Below are 22140 nucleotides of genomic sequence, written 5' to 3'. Positions count from 1 at the left end.
TATTTGAAATAATTTCAAAGGTTTATTTTTAAAATTTCATTTAACTAGAAACATTTAAGAAGTTTAAAAGAAAATTTAGAAAAATCAGTTTTAAAGTCTGATATTTGAAACATTAAAAATATAAATACTTTTTTTCTTTAATATTTTTAACAAATTTATTGTTAAATTAAAGATATTGAAAATAAATTATTTCTTTAAATTCTTTGCAAATATTCTAACAACATTTATACTTTATATAAAACCCTTGCAATTAAAATAAAAATAAAATAATAATGAATTATTACATACTATATTGTTTACTGAAGTATCTTCTAATTTAATCAATTTTACTTAAAACATAAAACATAAATTTCATAAATTGCAATATAAAAACTACTCAGAATTGAAACAATAAAATAGAATTCTACTTACTTATAAGATAGATCACCTTTAGACTTAAAGTAAAAATCATATATAAAATTCTTTGCAGATTCTATTATAAAAGAAAATTTTATGTTATATTATTATAATTAATTTCCTTTTTAACTAATTAACCAATAGAATTTAAGAAAAAAATAAAGTAAAAATTGGCTAATTTTTTATAATAACCTTTATTATAAGTAAGTAGAATTTTAATAAAACCCATTTTAAAAGAAAAATGATTTATCAGATGCATCAAAATAGCTAATAAATAACAATATACTTACTTATATATTGATAAGTTTCTTTCTCAATATATAATAAATCACTTGATTTAAATATTAAAATAGTATATGAAAAAGTTTCAGCTTGTTGGAATTTATTAATTGCAATATTAATATTTACTTTTATTGATTTAAGATCAAATCCATATATTTTTATATTAAGAGTTTTATATTTTTTTCTTATTTTAATATAAAAATCAAATACAACTAATTTTCTTTTATTAAATAAATATTTGTTATATTTTCATCTCTTGTTATATCAAATTATTTATAAAGATATAAATTTTAACTGTCAAATAATATTAAAAAATATGCCAGTAAAAGGTAATGTATTTGAAGTAATATTAAAAAATAAAAATAATTCATTTTATAAATAATAAATAGTAAATAAAAAATGTATTAAATATTATTTATATTAAATAAATAAAAAATACAAAAATGTTAAAAAATATTTTTATAATATTATTATAGCAATTTCTATTTAAATACGGAATGTTTGAATCCAGGTTATGTGATTATTGCCATTTTGACTAATAGTATAAATGGATTTTCGCCTGCTCTACAAGTTTATATAAGGCATTAAAGGTGCTTTTGAATGTCAGTTTGACTTTACTTATGAATAATTGATTTTGCCGATCACTCTTAAAAAAATTTAGAAAATAAGCAGCAAAGACAGTTTTTCATATATAAGTCAAAAATGGCATTTAAAACCCTTTTTGATGCCTTAAATAAACTTACAGAGCAGTTAAAAATACATATATTATATAAAAAAGTAAAAGTGCATTATATCGTCCATTATATTTTACATACCCTGCTGCTCAAACATTTCGTGTAAACTTTAAAATTTTCTATTATTATATAGTATTTTTAAACTTTAAATATATAATAGTAAAAATTAAATATCAAATAGAAATTTGCATTATAATGTAAAATTATATATAAGAAATTAATTAATAAAATTATATTATATATATTATATAATAATATTAATTTGATAAAATAACTTATTTTAAAAATAAGCTAGTTTTTAATATATTTCTTATAAATGTAAAAGTAATAATACTATTAGAATTATTTATAATTTTATTAATGATATAGAAATTACAAGCTGTAATAAACTTATATATCTAATATATTTTTATAGAAAAGAATATTAGATGATTATATTTAAATACTATTAGACTTGTATTATAGGTTAATAGAAAATAACAATAAACTTTCAAATTATATTTATTATTTATTGCAAATTATAAAAGATCTAATATAAATATTAGTTTATCTAATTTTTTATAATGGTAATAAGTAAGACTTTTTACAAACTAACTTATAAGTTAAAAATACTTTGAATCAATATATTTTTAAAGTACTTTTCAAAAACTTTTATATAGTTATTATTTTTTTTTGGCTGCAGTACAATCAGAATTTTATTGAAAATTTTTTTAAATTAAGTACATTGAGACGAACAACAAAATTTTAATTTCTAATATTATTAAGAACTGAACTACCTGTCCACTTATATCAAAGCAACCATGTATGTACTGTCAGATTGAAACTTCAGACTAGGGGTTTATATAGATATTATAGCAGTTAAAAAAGTATTATATGATATAATTAATAATTTAATAAAAAAAAATAATTTTAAGAAAATACATTTGAAATATTTGTTAAAAATTATTTATGTAGTATTTTAATTAAAATTAGAATTATTAAATCAATAAAGACTTTCTATATTGACTTTTAATTTTGACTATTTTCTGTATATTTTAAAATTAAGAAATTGGTTAATACATATTTTATTTAATAAGGCAATTATTATAAATATAAATTTCAAATTCTATTTTTATAATTAAAGAGTAAAGATATTAATAATTATTTAAATTAAACTATTTATTTGATTATTTATATGTTTTTACTATATTCTTTTACTTATATAAATATATTAAAAACTATTTAGAATTTATTTTTGCAATACTAATATTATTTTTAAACTTGTTTGGTAGTATTAAGACATTTTATAATAGAATCAATAGTCCTTTAATTATCAATAATGTAAATATGTATAAAAGTAATAGAATCAGAATATATAATTAAAGCTAAAAATAGCTTTTAATTAAAATAAAAATTAAGACATGAATTTTACTTATTCAAAAATTCAAAGTAAATTTTTTTATTTAATATATTTATTTAAAATAAATATCAGAATTTTAATCATTTAAAAAAAAAAAATTATTTAATATTATTAATATCATTTGCAATTAATATTAAATGTATTACCTAAAAGATAACAATATGTAATGCAGATTTTTAATGCATGCATAATTGAAATCCATCATAGAAAATATATATTATATAATAATGATTAAAAATTTTGTTATATCAAATCATAACAGGACAAATTTTTTGTACTATTTATCAAATCAATTTAAGACAAATATTTTTTTAAAAAAAGTGGATTATGTCAGAAAAGATTATATTATACTCATATAAACTTATATAAAAGATTAATGATGTTTCAGAATTAAAAACTTTTTTTTCATCTATAACAAATATATAATTTGTTTTTAATTTGTACATATCACAAAAAATTTAAATATTATACATAAAAAACTTTATTGACGGTTTTAGAGATAATAAATTATCTGTATGTGTAATAAAAGTAACAAAGAAAAAAAATAAATATAAAATTAAAGGACAATTATTGGATGATTTACATTGTTTACTGTGCCGCAACATATATGTCGTCATATCAGTAATGTAACTAGTTTGATAATTCTGAGACGTTGTATAACAGTGATACGATTTAAATCAATATAACATAAAAGGAGAGATTAAAATTCAAAAGAACCATTTCAAACTTGATATAGAAGAAATTAACTTTATTAGGGGGACGGCTAAGAAGATAAACCGAATCACGTGCATTTAACACGTGTAATGGGAGAACCTAAAAAGGCAAATTTAAAGAGATCAGTAATACATTTATGCAAAACAGAAAGAAATTCTATTACAAAAGTAAAATTATTAATGAAGAAAACTTTTTTAAAATAAATAAATATATAAATAATCATGCGAAATCAACCAATAAAAAGAATAAAAATAGAAACCAATTATAAATTTTAAATTATATTAAGATCCGTTTTTTATATTTTCATATGAAAAGATGTTGTGCATAATTTCACAAAGATGTGGCTATGGCTCTTATGAGTCATGTATGGGGAAAATTAATGCAAATATTGCATGTTATTGCTTTTGCATATCATAATAAATTATATAAATATGTATATATATGTACTGTATATGTATATATAAATATTCCGTATTTTAAATATTTCTTTGTTTATTATTAATAAGAAGATCTGATAAGAATTATATTAGAATAAAGTTTTTTGAACACAACATCCTACTAAAAAGTGTAAATTATAACTTTAATTAATTAATAGATCAAATGACCAAAAGTACGCAATAATAATTTTATTATTTATTTATCATTGACAATGGAAAGGTATATAAAGTTACACATTTAGGTTGATTCATGTAATTCGTTTTTAACGTACGCCAAGAAAAATATTATTTGTATCAAAAAAAGTTGGAATAAATTTGGAATAATCGGAATAATTAGAATAATTTTGGGAATTATTAGAATAATTCCAGAATAAAATAATTTTTTCCAGATCCAGTAATTTCGGGATTTCGGAGAGAATATACAATTCCGATTCTAAGCCAAAATAATTGGCTATGTTTAAATACAAGAATATTCTTCTCGGAATTGAATATCAAAAGAAGTACCAAAATGACAGCCCCCTATTTTAGAAATCTGGCGTGAGAAAATTAAAAAAGAAAAAAAATTATGATAACGAAATTTATTTGTATATGATGATGATGATGATGATGATGATAGTATATTTTCTTTTTCATTAAACTATGAAAAAAATGGCGGTCGGTTATGATCGTGGCTTTAGATGTTTAAGTTGCTGTTCACAAGGAAAATGTTGGGGATAATCATTGAATCTAAAGTAATTGTTTTGAATAATCACTGAAAGTTAGGCGCCATTTTGCTTTTAGGTGATTGCTTGGTAACACGACATATCAAACATGTACTACTACTGCAATACGTTACTTTGTTTCACTGAATTATTTTGCAGTTACTTTGCATCTTTTACATATATTACATATTACTTTTCTTTCTTGATTATAAATATTTTTATTATTATTTTTAAGAAAAATAGATAAAAAGATTTTACTTTTCTTTCAAGTAAACAATCTCCTTTTTTTCCCTTTATCTCCCCCATTGGTTTAAATTTAAAACGATAAACAAACAATTACTTAAATAATGTTTTTGCCGGTTCGGTTCCCCCGACTAAAAAATTGCTTTTCTGTCTCACACTATTGTAATCGTACTATTTCAGGTTAAAGTCTAATCTGAAAAGAATTTTTGTGATTGGCTAATAGATCAACAGTTGAATTTTCTTTAATTAATGTTTATATTGAGTTACCTATTAAATAGTACAATAGTACAAAAAAGCTTGATTCCTATTCAAGAATTTTATTACAAAATCATTTTTTTTTAAAAAAAAATCTTGTTATCTTGAATCCAAACACGTAATTTTTTTTATTAATAACGAAACACACACAAAAATTTTTTTTTTTTTCTTTCTCATCAACATACATTTGATTGCATAGTTTCACGCAGATCAACTAACAAATTTAACCCAATCGGAGTTCCAAACAATTTTGTCTGGTAATCATTTGACTTATTGCATATCCTATTTGTGTAAGTCTTTTTTCTCATTACGGAGTGTATATTTTTTTTTTTGCCAATGTACAAACACGTTTCTGCACTGAACGTTAACTTACATAAAACAAGATTAACTTTTTTTTTACTACCCTGATTAAACAAGTTTTTATTGCTTATTGTTTTTTTTCGATTAAAAAAAGTCAATATAAAAAGTGACCATTTTTCTTTTTTTTGTTTTTCGTTCTTTTTTTTTACTAATTCTTTACAAATAAAATATTTTTATCTAATAATACTTCATTAAATTTAAATCATTTACATATTCTTATATATATATATATATATATAAATATATAAAAATGGGTGAACCAAATAATACTGTTTCTCGAGGGTAATTTATAATTTTTTCTGTATATTTTACGCCTTTTTTAATTTTATCAAATTTCCCATGATTTACACTTTTTTTCCGTGATTTCTTTTCTTTCTTTTTTCCTTCTTTTTTTTTTAGACGTAAACGTAAAGGAAGTAGCAAATCAAGTACGAAAAGTAATAAAAGAAAAGCATCAACATCAACAACATCATCACCAACTACAACTGATGCTATTGTAAAACAAGAACCTATCACTGCTTCTCCTGTATCATTGCCAAAAAATTTAGAATTACCTACCGCAGAAATTTCACAATATACATCATCATCCAATGATGATCTTCACATTCCAACTCGATTAACTTTGGAAACATCAATTTCTAAAAAAAATTTAACGGATATTCCTAATGAAATATTTGTTCAAATATGTGCTAATTTACCTCCAAGTGATTTATTTTCACTTACTTTAGTTTGTAAGAAATTAAAAGGTTTATTATGTAGTCCTGGTTCTAAAGAAACTCAAGCAATTTGGAGAAATTCAAGAATGAGATTTATGAGATTCCTTCAATCTCCTCCTCCTCATAATATGGATGAAAAAAGTTATATCGTTTTAAAACAATTGGATAAAGGTTGTCAATTTTGTAATGAAAAAGGTTACGTTAAAGTATATTGGGAATTTAGAGTACGTTGTTGTGATTTATGTCTCGATGATCATACGATGAGGTAATTTTGATCATTCGATTATTTTTTTTTTTGTTGTAATTATTCTAATTATTATTGTAATTTACTAATTTTAATACTCATATTTTATTATATATATTATAGTCGAGACAAACTTTATATCGATCATAATATTCCAAATGCAATTTTTAAAACTCTTCCACATATATTCCGTGATGCATCTCAATTTTATTGGATAAATGATGTTATAAAGGCAAACTGTGAATATAATAATATCAGAGATGATGAAAAACAAGGTTGGGTCGATCAAAATGAAGAATTTGCAAGTAGATTTATGCAAGAAATATTGATTCATAAACAAGAAGAACAAAGTGAACAAATCGCAAAATTTGAAGAAAGTTTTACACAATCAATGAACCCGAATTATATGCCACAAGCTCCAACACAGCAAAAACGGATATTTATAAGGCAGCCACAATTAACAACTGCTCCCATGAGTCCCATGAGTATATATCTTTATATTTATTTTTTTTTTTATATTTTTATATTTTAATATTAAATATTAAATTTATACTATCTTTTTTATATTAGACATCCCGACAATGGCTTCCATGGCGCCCATGACATCTGTGAGTCCAATGGTAAACATGGTATCAACTCCAACGATCCCGTCAATGGGATTAACAAACCCTCAGCCTCAATTTCATCAAATAATTCCACATATGATGAATAGATCACAATTTATGATTACAACTCCACCTGCTCAACAATTGTTTCATCATCAATCTTTTGTACCAAGAATTACCCGACAAATTATTTCACCACAACAACAAATTATTCCTTCTCATTTGATGACAGGAGCTCCACAAATGTTGTCACAATCTCAGATGTTACCACCTCAAATGGTATCTCCGCATTGTTTTGGTAATCCTCAATTTCACCATTTTTAAAAAAGAAAAAAAATTATCTTGTTAAAAAAAAATATTTTTTTCCTTAAAAATTGTACATATGTAAATGCTTGGAAAAATTTCTGTATAAAGATATTTTTTTTTTAAAAAAAAAAAAAAATAATATATATATATATAATATATATATGCGTAAATAATTTGATAACGAACCCGTTATAGAGTAGCGGAATTTAATAAAGAAAAAAAGAACTTTACATGCTGTAAAAAATAAATATATACCAATAAACTTGTACAAATTGTGTTAGTGCACATTCAAATACCAATGAGATGTAATTATTAGTATGTGATTTCTTTTTTGTATATCTTGTATTAATTGATTCGATTTAAACGATTACGTAAAAAGTATGTGGTTGCATCCATTTTTCGTTTCCCATTTTCGTCTAATGATAAATTTCAAGGATGATCACATAAAGTTATCAAATTGCTTCGAAAAACTTGTTAAAGTTTCGTCCAATCATAAATAATTCCGCAAATTTTTTTTCAGGAGTTCGCAAAACTTTTGAACTTTATTATACAATTTTTTTTTTTTGTAACTATATAAAAAACGTGACTTTAACGTTCATCAAAAAAAATTATTCAGTTGTGTAACGATCTTTAGAATTTTTTTTTTTTATGTATAGATTAATAGATTAAGAATTGATTACAGTACAATGTTATAATAAAAAATAAGAGTAAAATTTACCCGTAAACAATTTAGAATTTCAAAAAGATAAAAGATAGAAAATTCTTGATATCCAATTCCCTCGGGAGGCTGTAATTCGTAAATGATTTCTATATTTACTATAGCATATCGCTTTATCCGCCATCATGCATATTTAAAATAAAAAAATTCACAGATAATGATAATCTAAATATCTAATTTCAATATGATAAAACCAGTAATAATTTAATTCAAATAATAATTCATAAAGAATTGTTTATTAATAGTAAAATAATTTATATATTATAAAATTATGGTGGTTATTACAATAAATATAGTATACTTTCATACATTTCATATATATGTCTTAATTCTCATATTTCTTAAAATAATAATAAAAGATAATCTTATATCAAAAATATATTATTTGGTTATAAAGATGCGTAAATTAAAGAACTTTTTTTTTTTAAAGAAAAAAAAAGTTATCGAAATTAAGTTCCATTTCAAACTTTTCGTTCAAAATCCTCGTCAAAAAAGAGGTTCGCTTGAAAATTCTTGGATCAAAAAAAAGGAAAGGTGCTTATTAAATTTTCTTTTTAACTTGAAATACTTCATAATCATCCACTACAAAAGTTGAAATATCAATTATATCTCGGTCATAATCTTTTCTTGTACTTGTTCCTTCAATTATGTCTGTAAAAGAAAAATAGATAAAAACATTTATTAGCTTGCAATTTGCGTAAATTTACATAGGCACCTATAACACTTGTAACTTACGTAAATCGCCACATCCGAATCCAACACATTCATAACTGATAGCACAATCACGAATAGCTTGTTCATGATTTTGAACTCTACTTAAAATAGCTTCACTTTTTAAATCATTCCCTTCTCCTAAAGAAAAAATAAAACTATCTCTAGTAGTAACCCATTTACCAGATGAACTCCAATTAACAGGATTATAACCACCAATAATTTGACCTGTACCCAAAACTTTTAATATTACGAGAGTAGGACCTTGATTATTACATTTATTATGAAATTCTTGACGTGTAAGACTATCACGAAAACCACGAGTTAATAAATTAAATTCATAAGGAATTTCATCAATGTTAAAATTATCATTATTATAACTAAAATCTTGTCTATCAATCCAACTTGATATGAGAGAAGCATGTTGACTTGATATAATATTAGAACCTGGTAATTTGTCCTTTTTACTATTCTTACTTTTACGTGGAGGTAAAACTGCAAATTTTGGTTCAACTCCAGGTACCATAAAATGTTCTTTAAGATTTTCTTTAAGATCTGAAGGTAATAATTTTTTAAAAGGTCTAACTTTATAAAAATAATCAGTAGAAGAAATTTGAAAAAATCTAATATGCGCCATACATCCTTTTAAAGTTTGTTCCATTAGATTGAAATCTTCTTTTGACCAAGTTTTAACATCTGATGAAAGATTTGGATTTTGTGCCATACCCCATTTAATAACATGATCCCAAACTTCAATTTCATTCATAGATAAATCATCACGTTTTAACAAAGCGATTAAAGAAGTTTCTTCAATTAAAGTAAAATCATCAGATTGAAAGATTAATGAAGCATCTTCACTTATATTTTTTTCACAATAAGAATGTAATCTACCACAAGCTTTATGTTTTGAAGCAGTTTGTTGTACATGTACGATATTTTTTTTTAACCATTCACTTTCATTCGTAATAATATGTTCTTGAATATGTTCAACCAATTCTTCTAATTCAAGTTCATCTGCTGCTACTAATAATTTTAATAATTCCCCTTGTTCGGCTTTATCATTTAAACTAATTGTACCAGTATAAATATATCTAAGAATTTCTTTAAATATTTTAGGTGATATATTTGGTTTTTTATAAGTAAATGTATCTCCTTTTTTCTTTGCCCATTTTGATGATAATGCTGATCGAAAATATGATGACCTAGCCCTTAAAATAACTGAATGTGCATTTAAAACTTCTATATTAGGTTCTTCTCCAACTTGAATTGTTACATTATAATCGTCTGCATCTTCAAAAAGTTGTCGAATATCTTTTAATAAAGTTGATGATAAATCCGATAACATTGTTTTTTTTAAAAAAAATTTGCAATAATTATATATAATATATAATATATATAAGGTTATTAAGGTTGGGTATCAAATAGAAAGACGGTATGAAAGATAAGGGGGGAAAAAAAAGATGGGAACAGGTTAAATATTTATAAGTTAATAAAATTTAAGTTAACTAAATTTAAATAAATCTTCAGAAACAATGGTGACTGATTTATTTTTTTAGAAATTTAAGTTGTACAATATGTGATAAGAAAAAAATTGCAATCAGAAAAGTAGTGCGTATGCATAAAATTTCTTCCAATAGTATGATCTCCGATTCCACAAAGAAATGATAAGAGTTTTTATGGGAAGAAAAAAAAAATTTTTTTTTTAATTTTTTTTTTTTTCCCATATATTTATATTTCATATTATTTATTTAATATATGCTATGCAAGAAAAAAAAATTTTTTTTTCTTAAAATCTGCAGACATATTATAAAGGACATCTTTTATTGTCATTTGATATGCGTATCTGCAATGATGTATCTTTGCATAACTGCATCCTTCAAAGAAAAAAAGGAATTATATGACATGTTTTGTGATGACATTTTACTTTTAACTAATGGTGCTACCGTAGTTCCATTATAAATCGGGCAAATGAAACACAAAGGAGAACGTCGCTTTTAAATTTTCTGCGCCGGTGATAATCAGTCATCTAATATACATGTGTAAACATAAAGTTCATCAAGCATATAAATTACAACATTGTCATCCAAGAGGAGTAATATAAGTAACATAAGTAACATATACGGAGAATTTCTATAACTTAAAAAATAAAAATAAAGTAAATAAATAAATAAATAAATCAATTATGGTTTTAAAAATTTTAGGAATAGGAAACAATTGCGCAATAATCAAATATATTTATACTTAACTTATACGAGTATCATGAAGTATAAAAAAAGTTTAAGCGAAATTTTTTTTTAAAAAAACAGATGGTCTAATAATGTTAGTACGGTACTGCAATTATTCTATTTATTCTCTCGGCGTGGGTTCAGCATTTCGATGCATCAATTAAGTTATTTTAATCGGCTTGGAAAAGGAAATCTTTCAAACCCAACAGGTGAACAAAAGAAATTTTGTGATTTAAAAAAATTAAAAGGGGTGAATGAAATATTAATTAGGTAAAGGTGGCAATAAATTACTACAATACACAGAACTTTCAATCGAGTTTAAATCCTTAAACGTTTAGCATTGAAAAGAAGCGAATGGGAAATTTTTTTAGTTGATCAACTAAAATCAACTAATGGAAATGGTTTATGGCCGCAATATCGATACAAAGAATCTTTTTGGGCGTAGTCGGCTGATAAAAAATGATGATCAAACTTTCATTATTATGATGTATAATATATGTAAGAGGTAAAATGGTGTTACGATACTTGACTATTAAAAATGTATAAATATATTCATTAATTGAATTTATTCTTTTATTTCCCTTTTTTCTTCAAATTCCTTTTAAATAAATGTCCCAAGATTTAGCAAGTCAACAACAATCAACGGACTCATCAATTGCAACTTTTACTTCATCTTTGGTTTTCAATGTAGCAGTTACGATAGGAATATTTGTTGCTTTTGATATCTTGAGAAAACGAAATAAAAAGGTTTATGAACCTAGAACTTATCTGGTTCCCGAAAGGTAAAGCACTCATAATTTTCACCTCAGATTGTTATATACTTACTAATGATGATTATTATTTTTTTTTTTTAGTAATAGGTCAGAACCACTTCCACCAGGCCTTTTTGCATGGATTTTACCGGTATTGAAGATTTCTGATGAAGAGGTTATAAAAAGAATAGGTCTTGATTCATACATGTTTTTGAGATTTATGAAATTGTTTATGATCCTGTTTGCTATTTTTAGCATATTTGGATTAGCAGTTTTATTACCAATTAATTCCGTAAATCAGGGTGATAATCAGGGTTTGGAAAAATTTACGATCGGTAATATTCGTGATGAAAAAAGATTATGGTCTCACGTAATTTTTACTTGGTTATTCAGTGGTACGACATTTTCATTTAAAATATTATCACATTATTTTAAGTTTTACTAACATGTAATTATATAATAGGTATCATAATGTACGCTTTATATCGAGAGTTTAACACATTTATTCGTCTACGTCATGAATATCATACAACTGATGAATATCGTAATTCTCCACGAGCAACCACAATATTAGTTACGGGAATTCCTAAGGAATTAAATAATTCTGAATCATTAAAAGCATTATTCGACATATTCCCAGGTGGTGTGAAACGTATATGGCTTAATAGGGATCCATCTAAATTAGCAAAAGCCACAGCTAAAAGAGAGGCAATTGTAAATAATTTAGAAGGTGCTGCAACAAATTATATAATCCAATACGCCAAAGATTCAACAAAACCAGAATTTAGGGAATCCAATGTTGAAAATGGAAATTCACCAAATATTAAACGTCCACAACATAGTAGTAAATTACCAATAATAGGAAAAAAAGTTGATTCTTTAGAAACATATAGTAATGATTTAAATGACATAAATCATCAAATATCAGAATTACAAAAAAATCCTAATGACTTTAAAAGATTGAATTCGGCTTTCATACAATTTAATGATTATGTTGGAGCACAGTTAGCTGCTACTTCAACAGTTCCAAAATTAATTAATATTTCACCTGATGATATTATTTGGGAAAATTTGAATTTAACTAGCAAACAAAAGATGATCAGAAGAGTTATAAGTTTATCTGTTGTAATTGGCATTGTAATAATTTGGATGTCCGCAGGTAATATGCAAAAAAAAAAATAAATAAAAAAAAATTTATTTAAAAAATTGTAAAGTTTTAATTGAAAATTTTTTTTTTTTTAGTTACATTCGTCGCGGGTATATCTACATTGTCCGAATTGGCAAAACTTAAACCTTTAAAATTCTTGGAAGGACTTAATAATGCTGAAGGAAATTTAAAAGTACTTGTCGGAATAATTCAGGGTATTTTACCGGCTGTAGCCTTAAATATATTGATGATGATATTGGTAATAGTTTTAAGATGTAAGTAACTTAATATTATGTTAGGAAATTTATTTGAAAATTTCATTAAAAAGAAAAAATTTTATTAGTTTTATCGAGATTCGAAGGAAGTGTCACAAATTCAGGAGTAGATCTTAGCTTGCAAAGCAAATATTACTTTCATCTCGTACGTATATGTAAATTTATGTTTCTTTAAAAAAGAAATTAATTAATCACAAAAAAATTACTTTTAGGTTATGAATGTACTGTTAGTTACAACATTCGCCAATGGTATACTTCAATCTTTACCAAAACTTGTCAATAATCCAACACAATCAATTGAAATTTTAGCAAATAACCTTCCACGCGCTTCAACATTTTTCCTCACTTACATTCTTCTTACAATAACTGCTTGCGCTTTAGAAATCTTTCAAATTGGACCCTTAATTATGAATTTTATATTTAAAAAGTTTCTTGTTAAAACTCCTAGAAAAATTTGGGAATTGGAAAAAACGATGCCGTTTCAAGATTGGGGAACAGGGTTTCCTCCACATATTATGATAGCTTCTATAGGTATTGTATATTCTACAATACAACCAATAATTCTTCCCATTGTTACATTACATTTTGCACTTTACTACCTTGTATATCGGCATCAATTCCTTTATGTTTATGATAAACTAAATCAAACAGGAGGATTATTATTCCCTAAAGCAATTTATCAAGTGTTTACTGGAATTTATATATTTCAATTAACACTTACCGGATTAATGTTCCTTAATGGAGGATTTGTGCAAGGTGTATTATGTATAATATTGTTAGTATTATCAGTTGGAGTATTATTAGCAATGAAACTTATTTTTAAACACAATCCAAGAGCCGAATTTTTACCAGTTGATTTAATGGGTGTTATTGATATGAAAACAAGAAATCTTTTAGTAGGTAAAAATCAAGATAAACAAATTTCATCGGAAAAAGAACCTATTAGAAATGATGATGATGATGATGATGATAACGATGATTATACAAGAGCGGATGTATTACATATTAATGAAGGAGATGAAAAAGACTTGGATGATGATTATGGAGCAAGTACGTTTACGCATCCTGCTCTTGTGGCCATACAACCTAGCGTTTGGATACCTAATGATCAAAATGGTTCAAATGATATGGTTAACGAATTTAGGAAAGATGGTATTAAGTCAACCAATCAAGGTGCCAGTCTTGATAAAAACCACAAAGTTATAATAGATTTAGATAAAATCCCTTTAGAATTTAGAGATGATCAATATGCTAAAAGTAAAAAGGCCAATAAGAAGAGAGAAGTGAAACAACTAAAAAAACAAATAGATGAAATTGAAGAAGAAATAGGTGAAAGATGAAAGAATTTTGGGACGAGTTCATATTTATTATATGTATAAAAATATTTATTATATACACCAGATATTTCTAATTATTGTAATTTTATTTATCAATGAATAACCAACACAATATATTTTTATTTTATTAATGCCAAATAAATATCATGACTTTTTTTAATATAACTTATTTCTGTTTCGACTAAACCTAACTAAACTTTACCGGTTGGCTTTTCCTTATCTAAAAATAACTATGAATTTGCACACTCATTTCCTTACCATAAATATGAAAATAAAGAATTAAAGATTTACGTTCTGATACACATGCTACACAAAAATTTTAAACTAAAATTAGTAATCAATGATTTCAGTATCTTTCTACTTATAAAGTCAAGATTAACAATAATACCGCCAAGGAGAACTATCTAGAAACTTAATTTGATAGGCCTTTCCGACCTTTTCCGAGCACGTTAATATAAAAAAAGTGTTTTTAATTCCTGATTTTTCTCGAGTAACGTTACCTACCAATTTATATATCGTTAGATACCTGATAATCGATTCAAGCCTCACACAAATTAATCGATGATTTGCTTTTGTGATACAATCTAAATAAGATAGCAATTCTTCCAAATTTATCTAGAATTAACCCGTTATAATGAGTGTAATGAGTATCGGCTATTCGTAAAAATAGAAATTTGGGAGAATTTCAAATGGGTAACTCCGAAATTTCCGAATTAATCTGTAAAAAAATTTTACTACTATTAATAATAGACGCCTATCCCAATTTTTAGGACGCCAACCATAATTCTAAACTTTATTAAGAAAGGTTGCGCAATTATTTGTGTTATTCATTTAATGGAGAATTCATTCCAGCATAGACTTTTCAATGGGAAAAAAAAAATCATTATTAATTGTAGCAATTGTGAAATTTTGTGAGTATTTTGTGTAAAAAATCAATTTCTTTATTAGGATAAAACTTGGCACTACCTTGTGGTAGTTATCTTATTGTAAAAAAAGCTTACATGTACAATAGCAAGAATTACTTATTTATAAGGTTTTTGAATGGTTTAATGGGTATTATTTAGAAACAAGTGATTCTCTTTCACTTTTTCTTTTTTTTTTAGAAAAAAAAAGGGAAAATTTTTTTCCAATTTTTTTGTCCTTTTTTTATGACGTTACGTAAATAAGATCATTTGATGAGATAAAAAATTAATAATAGTAATAATTTTTCATATTTTAAGGAATAAATTACAAATTTATAAATTAAGAGAATTAGAAGAAAAAGAGAAAAAATGTTAATTAAAATATTATTCCATCTAATTCTTCTAATAACCCTTGTAACATGTGATTATCGGTCAATAAATGGTGAAGGAAATAATAGAAATTTTCCATCGGATGGCATTCCAAATACTCCTTTAATTAGAGAAGCTTTGCCAAACTTGTTATATGGGGATGCGGCTACATTTCAAATGGTCCCTACACCAGGAAATTATGCAACTGATCCAAAAGTATCTTGTGTCGATCCATTACCCGCTGGTAATTATCCTTTACCTAGATGTGTTAGTAATTTAATTACCGCTATGACGTTAAAAGACACGGATTCTTTTGATCTTAAACGTTTGGATAAATTTAAAAGTAAACGAAAAAATTCTCATATCGTAAGTTACATTTTCTTGGTTTTTTTTGGTTTTTAATGCTGCATAGCATAATACTGCGGCATATGCAAATAATTTAATTAATCATTATTACTTTCTCAGTTAACGTATTGGGCATTCTTCATAAGGATGGATATTATTATTGCCCCTTCTAGAGGTGACATATTTCCTCAGGGGGTATATATCCCTACAGATGATCAGTCATATTTATCAAATTATCGAAATGGTCTTTCTGCCAGTTCATTTGCTTATAACGTAGTAAGTATAAAAAAAGAAAGTAATTTTTTATCCTACTATAATAAAATTATTACGTATTATTAACGAATGAAACCTTTTTTTCACTAGCCATTCCTTTCATTTAATCGATCAGTAGCAGATGGTAATCATACAGGATTAAACACAGCCACATCATTTCTTGATGCGTCCACTATTTATGGAAACTCTGAAGCAGATTTACAATTACTTCGAGATTATGGTAATAGAGGAAAAATGAAATTGGCTACTTATCCAACGCCTGATGGGCAACTCGGTTATCCACGCACAGATGAGGATGGAAATTTGATTATAGGAATTAAAGCAACAACGAAAAATGTCTTTACCGATACGTTTACTACGATTTTTTTACGTGAACACAATCGATTATGCGATGAACTTTATGAAGTCAATAAAGATAGTTGGGATGATGAAAAATATTTTCAGGAAGCTAGAAGATGGGTTATAGCTTATATACAAAAAATAACTTATTATGAATATCGTAAGTTTTTTATAGGACATGTTTTTTGTATTGATTTATTACTAATTTTCGTCATATACCATATAGTTGGAACCGCATTAGGAGTTCCTTTACCTCCATATACTGGATATAGACCAGACATTAGGCCACAAATTGATACTTTCTTTTCTTCCGTTACCTTTCGTTATGGACACTCTGAGATTAGGTAATATCATTAAAATAATTGATTATCATTATTTTTACGCGTTTTCTTTTTTATTAATATACCGATACTATTTACATTTTATAGCGATTTTTATAACATCGTAAATGAACATGGAGATTATCTTGCGACATTATCATTACACGATTTAAAAGAGAAGTCCATATTACAACTTTATGGGGTTCCATCACTCGCCCTTTCATTATCGCTTCAATTGTATGTATTTTTTTTTTTCATTCATTCATTTCATTTTATAAGTTTCCAAATATAAATTATTACTCTTTTTTTTGTTGTTGTTGTTTATAGACAAGAAGAAGTTGACATCTGGTTTTCTGAAAATATGTAAGTTCTTTATACATATATACCTATAATTTTGTTTTTACTAAGAGAAAAAAAATATTAAAATTGATAACCTTTACTATCTATATTTGAATTAATAGGCGAAGTTATCATGCAAAACTTAGATCACCAGACCCAGCTATGGACATTGCTGCGTAAGTTTGACAACTAAAATACATGCACATACGATAATTTTACCATTTATTCATTTAAATATATTTTCTAATTTTATCTACTTAGTCTTGACATAATTCGAGCTAGGGATCATGGAATTCCATCATATAATGATGCAAGAGCAGCATTCGGCTTGTCAAGAAAAGCATCATGGGAAGAAATAACAAGCGATGCTGAAGTACAACAAAAATTAAAATCTACTTACACTTCAGTTGATCAAATTGAACCATTAATGGGTGCATTAGCAGAAGACCATATTAATGGAGGAAATTACGGAGAATTAATTTCAGCTAGTTTTAATGCAACATGGACAAAAATTAGAGATTCGGATAGATTTTGGTATGAAAATAAAGGAGAGTCAGGATTCAGCAGTGATGATATTTCTAAAATACAAACAACAAGATTAGTAGATATTATAAGAAGAAATACACCAAAATCTTCAATTTTTCCGAACAATCTTTGGTTTGTACAACCAGCTGCTTTATCAACATCATCATCTAATAGTAATTATGGATATGGTGTATCACTTGCTGACGGATTCGATATGCAATGGAAAATAGAAGGTTCAGATGTTATTTTCCTAATTACTGTGAGTAGCATAAATTCGTGGTTTGGTATAGGATTTAATCCCAATGGTGCTGCTATGAAGGATACCGATATGATGATATTTTGGAATAATGAAGATTCTAGCGGTGTTGTTGGAATGAATTATAAAGGTGTTGATCGAGCTGTCAAACCTAGACAATTACCTCCTGATGATCAAATTATAACACTATTGAGTGGCACAAGTGTCGCAAGTGGACTGACTACAGTTGAGGTTAGGCGACCTTTGAATGCTAAAAATAGAAAATCTCTTAACAATCAAATCGAAAGTAAGTAAGAGATAAGAAAGAAAACGATCATATATTTGTTTATTTATTTTTTTAAAAAAAATTATATTAACATTGTTTTTAAATTTTAGTGGTTTTTGCTTGGAATCTTAATTCAAAAACTTTGTCTTATCATGGTGGAAATCGTGGTACAAAAATGATAAATCTATTAACAGGAGAAAGTTCTGGCTTTGCTGATGCTAAACAAAAAAGTTTATTGTTAATGCACGGAATTGTAATGTTTATAATTTGGGGAGTACTCTTCCCAGGTGGGTTAATATTGAGATTTTTTTTTTTAAGAAAAAAAAAAAATTTTTTTTAACTCGTTTACGAATTTTATTTTTATAGGTTCTGTATGGATTGTTAGATATTTGAGACACATAGATTCGTATGTATTATTTGTTATTCATTTTGTTTTATATATTGTAAAAAAAAAAATAATAACTATATTCCTAAACCGTGATTAAATATGTTGATTAGATATATGACTCAACATCGAAATTTGAATCTCCTTGGTGGTGCAATAGTAGCGGCATTTGGTGCGGTGGCCATGTCTGTAGTAGACTTACAAGCAAGTTCTCCTCATGGAATGTAAGTTAGACCACTGAAATTTGTGTTCGTTATTATTATACTTATTAACATCTATCTTTTTTTTTGTGTTAGAATGGGAATAATTATATTCGCAATTACAGGAGTTCAAATTGCACTAGGTATATTGGCAATTTGGGCATTGGCTAATGTTGAATCAGCAGCAACAGGAATCGTTCGTTATTTAAAACACTTTCATTTTTATTTGGGTGGTGCATTACTTTTAGCTGCATGGTAAAACAAAATTTTATTATTTGGATTATGAGCACTTAGCTTTTTATCTTTAAACTAATTATTTTATTTTGTTTATGTTAGGGCTAATATATACTTGGGAATGATTCAATTTGACACAAAATTTAATGGAAATAATAAGAATAGACCATATATTTGGGCCTACACTGGATGGTTAGGTGGGTATTATTATTTTAAAATTTCATATATGGAATATTTTTTTGTTTTTTAATTAAATTATCTAATAATAAATTTCTTCCTTTTTCTTTTAAAAAAAAAATACGATATTACATTATAGTGATGTTTGGATTTATAATAACAGCAAGTGAATTTTATTATAGAATTAGAAACATGCAATTTTTATGGCCAGTAAAAAGCACAGACGAAATGTCAAGACGTATTCGTGATTGTATTCCCGATAAAGTTTATGAAAATCTACCTTCCATAACATGGAATGTATGTATAAATTTTGGTTTTTTTCCAAAATTATCGTATTTTTTTATATACTTATATATACATGTACGTATTCCCTTTTAGGAATTTAATCAGAGAGTTATGACAGGTGCTAGTTTAGTTATAGCGGAAGGGTTGGTATTTGATATACATAGATGGATTCCAATACATCCGGGTGGACAAAAGATCTTGAAAAGAGTCATTGGTACGGACATTACCAACGACTTCTTTTTTGATCCATCAGTCGTGACCGTTATTAATAAAAATTTTGAAGCTGAATATGACGAAAAGACCAATCAAAATAGTATATCAGTATTAACAGATAACATGTACAGAGAGAAAATTAGTAACAAAGAAAGTGCAAATAAACCACATAGTGTAGCCAATGCAGTTGATATGATCAATGCTACAGCATTTAGAGACAAACGAGTAGCAATGCATCGACATTCAAAATTTGCTACTTCGAAAATAGCTACCATGGTAGTAGCAAGGATAATAGATCCTGTAGAAGAAAGCGGTAGTATACGTTCACCATCAGTATCATCACCAAAACAACAAAAATTGAATACTATGAATATTAATAATGACTTAAACGAATCACAACAACCTTTACCTTATCCTAATATTTTCCGTCGATATATTTTATCTAATATTGAAACTGTATCTAGAAGTGATGCTGAAAGACCTGTGAAAAAATTCACTTTTCAAGTTATACATCCAAAAGATAGATTACCAAAATTCCTTCCCGGGGATTATATTGAAATTATGAGTGAAGCAAATAATCATGTAGTTATTAGACCGTATACTCCACTTCAAGGACCATCTGAAAATAGCTTCTGCATTTTAGTTAAGATATATAAAGATGGGGCAATGAGCCAACATTTGGTAAGTAAATTAGAATATATATTATACACACATATAACCAATTTTTTTTAAAAAAAAATTTTTTTCCTTATAGAACAAACAACTAAGGAATTTTGAGATTAAAGTGAGAGGACCATTCGACATAGCTGATCGAATGGTACAAGTGTCTTCACCATCTTTAAAACCAGCTTCAATACATAGTAGACCATCATCACCTCCATTGCCTTCACCTAATACTGGTAATGATAATTTTTCCGCTATCTATAGCGACAAAATTAAACAACGTTCACAATATGGTAGTATAAGAGGAGGACAATCATTGTATAGTTTTGGTGATAGTAATATACAAGGTTATAATTTGAATACTTATGATCATCTACTTGAAGGTAGAAGTGGAATATTGTTAAATAAAGAGAGAGAAGATTTATGTTGGGATCATTTATTTATGGTTTGTGGCGGCACTGGAATTACTCCAATGTTACAATTGGTAAGTTTTAAAAATGATATGTAATTTTTATATTTATATTTTAAAAATATTAATGTTCATTATTTTTTTAGATACAATATCATATGGATAAAGCCACTTCGGGTTCCAAATTTAATTTATATTTATTAAACGCAAATGATACAATCGCAGATTTAATTCAACCACAATATTTAGATTATTTATGTACAGTACTCAAGGGAAAACTCAGAATTACTTATATTTTATCAAAACCACCGCCAATTTGGAAAGGATTAAGTGGACAGATTGATGATGGTTTATTATTTGATTGGATTCATCAAAATTATTCTGTACCTCCACCGGCAATTCCACCAAGATTATCTAATTATGGTAGCGCAGGTGGAAGCAATACAAATAGTATGATCAGTACTAGTACTATTACAAATCAAAATCAACCTCCTCCTAGGCCAAGGAATTATGGTAAAGGCCCAACGAGTGAATATGATGAATTTGAAGAAATTATAGAACCAACAAGACAACAGCAACAAAGAAGACAATATAATGATGAAGAATTATATGATTCACAATATCGTAATAGAATTCCACCGCCTTCCCCATTACAAATTCCAGTAGAAACACAAACATCACCTTCTGATCCTCATTTGTCTTTTAATTCACAGAATTTACCATATTATTTTTCACCTTCACTTTATAATCCACAACAGACAAATGAAATAATAATATTAAATGAACGATATAATTATATGAGATCGTTAGCAGCAGATAATACCAATCAAGTTAAATTGGTTGTATGTGGTACCAGTAGATTTAACGATAGTATTAAAAAGTGTTTGGAAAAATTAGGTTTCCCTATCGATGAAAAAGCTTTATTTATTTCATAATTATAAATAGTTAAATAGTTTTTTTTTTTGAAAAAGAAAAAAAAAATGTAAAAGGCATTCATTAATTATATGTATATATTTTAGTTACATTGGGATTTTTTATGAATAAATTATAATACAAAAATTATCATATATCACATGATTAAAAC

General features: G+C 26.0%; 4 protein-coding genes across 4 annotated transcripts; 3 read left to right on the top strand and 1 right to left on the bottom strand.

Moving 5' to 3' along the window:
- The first annotated feature begins 5655 nt into the window (after positions 1-5655).
- On the top strand, positions 5656-7682 carry OCT59_018248 (uncharacterized protein). The gene is made up of 4 exons (XM_066148644.1): positions 5656-5803; positions 5921-6502; positions 6605-6966; positions 7052-7682. The coding sequence occupies exons 1-4, from the start codon at positions 5772-5774 to the stop codon at positions 7408-7410; spliced, it is 1335 nt and encodes a 444-aa protein (XP_066004553.1). The 5' UTR covers positions 5656-5771; the 3' UTR covers positions 7411-7682.
- A 634-nt stretch (positions 7683-8316) lies between these two features.
- OCT59_018247 (uncharacterized protein) lies at positions 8317-9587 on the bottom strand (the record flags this gene model as incomplete). Its single annotated transcript, XM_066148643.1, has 2 exons — positions 8317-8761; positions 8846-9587. 2 exons carry the CDS (start codon positions 9585-9587, stop codon positions 8652-8654), a joined length of 852 nt encoding a protein of 283 aa, XP_066004552.1. The 3' UTR covers positions 8317-8651.
- Positions 9588-11655: 2068 nt separating this feature from the next.
- On the top strand, positions 11656-14720 carry OCT59_018246 (uncharacterized protein; the record flags this gene model as incomplete). The annotated part of the gene is made up of 6 exons (XM_025319593.2): positions 11656-11828; positions 11901-12193; positions 12262-12957; positions 13041-13220; positions 13289-13365; positions 13433-14720. The coding sequence occupies 6 exons, from the start codon at positions 11656-11658 to the stop codon at positions 14558-14560; spliced, it is 2547 nt and encodes an 848-aa protein (XP_025173454.1). The 3' UTR covers positions 14561-14720.
- A 1108-nt stretch (positions 14721-15828) lies between these two features.
- Positions 15829-22129, top strand: OCT59_018245 (uncharacterized protein; the record flags this gene model as incomplete). Its single annotated transcript, XM_066148642.1, has 17 exons — positions 15829-16194; positions 16294-16449; positions 16537-16945; positions 17012-17129; positions 17214-17342; positions 17433-17468; positions 17567-17620; positions 17706-18511; positions 18601-18777; positions 18857-18896; positions 18989-19099; positions 19172-19330; positions 19412-19506; positions 19626-19783; positions 19865-20665; positions 20739-21131; positions 21203-22129. 17 exons carry the CDS (start codon positions 15829-15831, stop codon positions 21989-21991), a joined length of 4797 nt encoding a protein of 1598 aa, XP_066004551.1. The 3' UTR covers positions 21992-22129.
- Between the last annotated feature and the right edge of the window lie 11 nt (positions 22130-22140).

This window comes from Rhizophagus irregularis, chromosome 27 (genome assembly GCF_026210795.1).
Source record: "Rhizophagus irregularis chromosome 27, complete sequence".
NCBI lineage: Eukaryota > Fungi > Glomeromycota > Glomeromycetes > Glomerales > Glomeraceae > Rhizophagus > Rhizophagus irregularis.
This window is presented reverse-complemented; position numbering and strand designations above follow the sequence as displayed.